Source organism: Hevea brasiliensis, chromosome 15 (assembly GCF_030052815.1).
Source record: "Hevea brasiliensis isolate MT/VB/25A 57/8 chromosome 15, ASM3005281v1, whole genome shotgun sequence".
In the NCBI taxonomy this organism is placed as follows: Eukaryota; Viridiplantae; Streptophyta; class Magnoliopsida; order Malpighiales; family Euphorbiaceae; genus Hevea; species Hevea brasiliensis.
In genome coordinates, this window is record NC_079507.1 from 4893744 (window position 1) to 4899278 (window position 5535).

General features: G+C 36.7%; 1 protein-coding gene across 1 annotated transcript; it reads right to left on the minus strand.

The window, feature by feature from the left end:
* Positions 1 to 787: 787 nt before the first annotated feature.
* Positions 788 to 1267, minus strand: LOC110668611 (uncharacterized mitochondrial protein AtMg00860-like). The gene has a single exon (XM_021829939.2). The coding sequence runs from the start codon at positions 1265 to 1267 to the stop codon at positions 788 to 790; it is 480 nt and encodes a 159-aa protein (XP_021685631.2).
* Positions 1268 to 5535: the final 4268 nt, after the last annotated feature.

The following is a 5535-nucleotide window of genomic DNA, read 5'->3' on the forward strand; positions in this document are numbered from 1 at the left end:
TTGATATAGAATCCCATTTTTCACATAATACCTAGAGATGGCATCCTTATCCAATGATAGCCTCTTAATTAAATTAGAGGCCTCTCATAAATAACAATCAACTTTTGCATCCAAGTAAGAATTACCACCGAATACATAGAATAAAAGTGGGTACCCACATCAATAGACCTCCTGGATAAAGCATCTGCCACATTATTTTTAATACCCTTCCTGTATAGCATTTTATAATCCAGTTCCAACAACTTGAGATACCTCTTTGCTGTAGATTATTATTTAACTATACAAAAGTGGCATTAATTTCGGAGTGTCCACCAAAGTGAGATTTGTGATAAAGAGCCAGTAGATGCTCTTTTAAACTCCTATTACTCCCTACATAGAGCTTATCCTTATAAAGCAAGAGGCTATCCTTACAAGAGTACCCAAGATGAGCCTGCTCATCTATTGAAGGATGAGATATTAATTCACGCTTCAGATCCCCATCATAATTGTGAGACAATTGAGTCATCCAAGTAGAGTGGAAGGAGACATGAAGAGTGTAATTCAAAGCATCTTCTCTGCAGTGTTCTAGACAAAGTATCAAGAACTTTGTTATCTATACCCTTTCTATACAAAATCTTGTATTGCAGCCCCAATAATTTAGAAACACCCCTTAATTGCAAGTTGGTATGCAATATTTGCTCCATCAAATGCTTAATACTCTCATGGTCAGTCTTAATAAAAAAAATGGACCTTGCTCTAAGTAATGTCTATACTTGGAGACAACAAAAGTAATGGCCAACAACTCTCTCTAACAGACTGACAAGGCCTTTGTTTTGGGACCAAATGCCTTAGAGAAATATGCAATGGGATGCCCTTTCAGTTGCAAGACTGCCTCCATCCTAGAACCACTAGCATCTATTTCAAAAGTAAATGGCTTAGAGAAATCAGGAAGTGCTAATACTGGTGCTTGAGACATGATTGTTCTAAGATTATCAAATGCATATTGAGCTGCATCAATCCATTGGAAAGCATCCTTTTTTAACGTATCAGTAAGAGGTTTACTGATTATACCATAATTGTGGACAAATTTTCCATAATACCTCTTAAATTCTTTCACTGATTTAGGGGTTGGCCAACACATAACAGCCTGAATCTTGGCAGGGTCTGTGGTAACTCCCTTTCCAGATATATTAAGGCCCAAATAATCTATCTCAGTTTTGTTAAATGGACATTTACTGAGTTTGGCATACAGATGTTGTTGTTTCAACACTTCAAACACTAATTCCATGTGTTGTAAATGTTATTCCCGTGATGAGCTATATATGAGGATATCATAAAAAAATACTGACACAAACTTCCTTAAATAGGCTGAAATATGTGATCATAAGAGCCTGAAAAGTGGCAGGGGCATTTGTTAGCCCAAAGGGCATAACAGTAAATTCATAATGCCCATGATGCGTCTTAAAGGTTTTTTTATGAATATCAGGTGGACTCATCCTGATTTGGTGGTAACTTGCCTTTAAATCAACCTTAGAAAAGATTAAAGCACCATGAAGCTCATCTAAAGGATCATAAATTATTGAAATTGGGAACTTGTCTTTAATAGTGAGGTCCTTTAACTTTCTATAGTCAATGCCAAACCTCCAAGAACCATCCTTTTTCATGACAAGAAGTGTTGGAGAAGAATAAGGACTGGTGTTGGGTTTTATGACCTCATTTTGTAACATTTCATCTGCCAATTTCTTTATTTCTGCTTTCTGAAAATGAGGGTACCTATAGGGCCTAATATTCATAGGTTATGTTGTTGGTATAAAGGGAATAGAATGATTGTGACTTCTAATTGGTGGTAAGGTATTTGGATCTTCAAAAACACACTGATACTTATTTTATAGATTCTTTAATTCAACTGAATTAGTATCATGAGTATTTGAAACAACATTATCTACTGCAGTAATTTAAATTGCAGTTGAAGGTGATCGAGACACTTCCACACTGAATAAAGGAGTTTGAAAATCATTCCCTTGCTTTTATAAGAGCTGCTGATAACTCAAAAAATTCAGTAGCTTGGATTGAAACCCCATATCGCTAACTCTCTGCAATATTATCTCCTTCCCATCCTTCTTGAAACTAATTTTAGAATACTGGAAATCAAATAAAATGGGATTATAGTGTTTAAGCCAATCAACTCCAGGGATCATATTAAAATTGTCCATTTCTAACAATCTGAAGTCAAAGCTGAAAGGATATTGATGAATCTTTTAGCTAAATGCAGGCAAATATAAGTACTAGTAATTTTTCTACCATCTGCTACCTTAACAAAAATTACTGTTACTTCTACAAATGAAACTTTCAATTCCCAAGCTACTTTGGTATCCACGAAGCTATGGGTACTTCCACTGTCCACCAGAATTAGGAAAATTCCCTATTTTGAAACTTGCCAATAACCCTAATAGTTTTAGCCCTTTGAATTCCCTCCAAAGCGTGAAGTGAAAGAGTTATTGCCTTATCATTGTCAGGCACATCTCCCTCCATTGCATCATTGTCAGGTACATCTCCCTCCATTGCATCATGCCATTCTTCCTCCTCTTCTTCGTTTCCCTGCAATAGGAAAATTTCTCATTCCTTCTTAGTCACTTGTAAGGACATTAATGTTTTCTGTTTACATTGATGGCTAGGGTTGTATTTTTCTCCACACTTAAAGCAGGGCCTGGGTTGCTTAATTGAATTTGGATTGGTGGAATTGATGGAATTAGTCCTAGTGACAGGGCTGATTTGCAAAAGATTGACTGGTAGTAGGTAAGGTTTTCTACACAGAATTTGATTATTTTGAATTGGAATTCTGGTATGTAATTGGAGGTTTGGGAGCATAGGGATAACTTTGAGAAGGTTGATTAAATTTATAGGTGAGAGGTGCTGAAGGTGAGAAAGTGTTAAATCTGAAATTAGCTTGTTAGGGTCTAGAGTAAGGAGTGGATTTCTTGGTAGAATTTATGAGTTGTTCTTGCAATCTTGCAACCTCAGTAGCTTGAGAAAGATTAATTGGCTTCATCATTTTAACCATGGGTCTAATGTCATTCCTTAATCCACTAATAATGCTTGATAAAAAAAAAAAAAAAAAGATTCCCTATGTCAGGGATAACTCTTTCCAACCTGATTCTCCATCTTCAAATCTATCTTGATACTCTTCAAAAGTGCTTTCTTGCCTTAATCTCAGAAATTCTTCAACTACATTCCCAAATCCTTCATCCCCACACCTGTAACATAATTCCTTCTCAAAATCTTCTCTAAGAATGACCACCATCACCCTTACCCCAATTATGATATGCATCAGCTCTTTCTATCAAGAATAAACTTGTTATTCCCTTCCTCAGGAACCCCATACATCTCAAAATGCTGAGTACATTTCCTTAGCCAAGCCCTAGGTTCTTTGCTATTAAAAGTAATCAATTTAACTTTGGGTAAAATCTTGGACATACCTTCTGCATAAGTTGCAGATCCAGAGCTATTGTTATCACCTTTCTGAGTTACATTATTGTTCTCCTTTGATGTGGGAAGAATTCCCCTTCCCCCAATAGTAGCAACAGAGGCACCAGCTTCCTTATTGTCACCCTGATGCATTCCTCTACTTTTTCTAAGTAGATTTCCCCCAATTTTGGATCACAATTCTTCCAGAAGAACATTTCTGGTATCAATTATACCTTGTTGAACTCCTTGTTACACACTTTGCTTAATTTCTTCTTTCAATTCCTCCTTATTCCTTCTGGTTTCCTCTTGCAAAGCCTTAATAACTTCCTCTAAATTAGAGATCCTTGATTCCTGAGTAACTGCTCCAGATCTAGTCACCTTCACAGTGTTTCGAATCCAAAAAGAAAGCTAATCCCTCACACAACTTAGCTATGATATCAAATTATTATGGACCAGATCTGATACAATCTTTAGATAGAGATTGGAACTCAAAACAGAGAAGAAAGATGAGATGAGAAGAGAATAGAAGAGTGAAAGAGAGAAATGTATTCTGTTATTGATTCTTGTAATGCCTTATTACAGAAGTTCTCTCCATCATACAAGAGCAGTGTAACTGCATCCTAACAGAATGGCATAATGGCCTATAACAGATTCTGTTGCTAGTAAAGTATCTTTCCCTCTAATTCCTTAACTACCCAAGACTAACACTACTTATCATTATTCCTCTTTCTCCCCCTATAGTATGTAACAGATCACTAGTGAGATGGTCATCTTTATTAATACTTCGAAGATACACACGGACTGTTTTACAAAATTTGCTCCAGTAAGTTTGTTCTGTGATTTTCTTCATCACAGGAATCACATCCGCTATGATGGATTAACTTTTTGTCATTCTATATAAGACTACCACAGGCTAACTAAAGAATCACTTAATTCTTCACCAGGCTACCAAGAAACACAAACCTCGTGCCACAAATAGAAACCCAAGAATCAGTATTCGAATCAAACAGAAAACGCATAAAGCTAGAGAGAGCAGCACTAAAAATAGTATGAAACAAAACATGTAGTCACAAAGGATGAGTAGGAGCACTTTTAAGAAGTCACCAAATGGGGCAGTAGCACACCAGGGTGGAGTCCCCTCTTCAAGTCGACGAAGTAGGGGGAAGCCAGAGCGAAAACGATCACCGAAAACAGCCTCACGTGTTGGAGCGTGGGGCAAGGTCAATGGAACAAAAAGGGCACGTGAAGGCCATACGTGCTTCCAGGCGCTGAATTCTAGGGGAAGGCCAGTTGATGGCCAGCGGTGCTTCTAGGGTAGGACGTGAGAACAAAAGATCATCTTATGTGGGTGACCTCATTTCACAGTGGGTTTGGCACACACAGATAGAGTTCAAAGACATAGGACTCTTGAGAGATTTCAAATCAGAGAACTAAAATTCTCAAAGACAAAAAGTTGCCTATACACTTGGCTATACAAGGAATATATAATAATTAGGAATATATTGTTGACTTTCCCTAACAGCTCTTAAGCATTATTTTGGTGAGGATAAGAAGCTGATGCATTTAGTCATATAGCTACTGTTCTTCGTGAAATGAGTGAACATGTCATTGGTTTCGATAGGGTGAGAGATGATGATGATACTTGTTCTGATTTTGGTCTCATTTTCTAATGGGAAATTGCCTAATACGGTTTGTAGTTTAATGCATCCATAATCATAAGCATAAATAAAGTCATTAGGAAACTGTCATTAATTTGCAAGCACTTATTCTAGTGATTTGATATAATATGGTATTCTTATGGTTCCACAATCCAAACAAGCTTCTATTTGAATGCACTGCAGTGTTCTGCCTTTGAGGAGGCTTGCTTTGTTGTTTTTGTTCTTATGGTGAATAATTGAACTACTTGTTTTGAAAACTTGTAAGTGTTTGTTTGTGTAAAGATTGATGTACAAGAGTAGTGCCTGATTTGGAAATGAGTAGGCGTATGAATTTGGAAGATAAAGATTTTAAGATCTCTGTGTTATCTTCTACTCATTGCATAGTATTCAAGAGACATGATTATTCAGTTGTGTAAATTTTGATGTTGTGGCT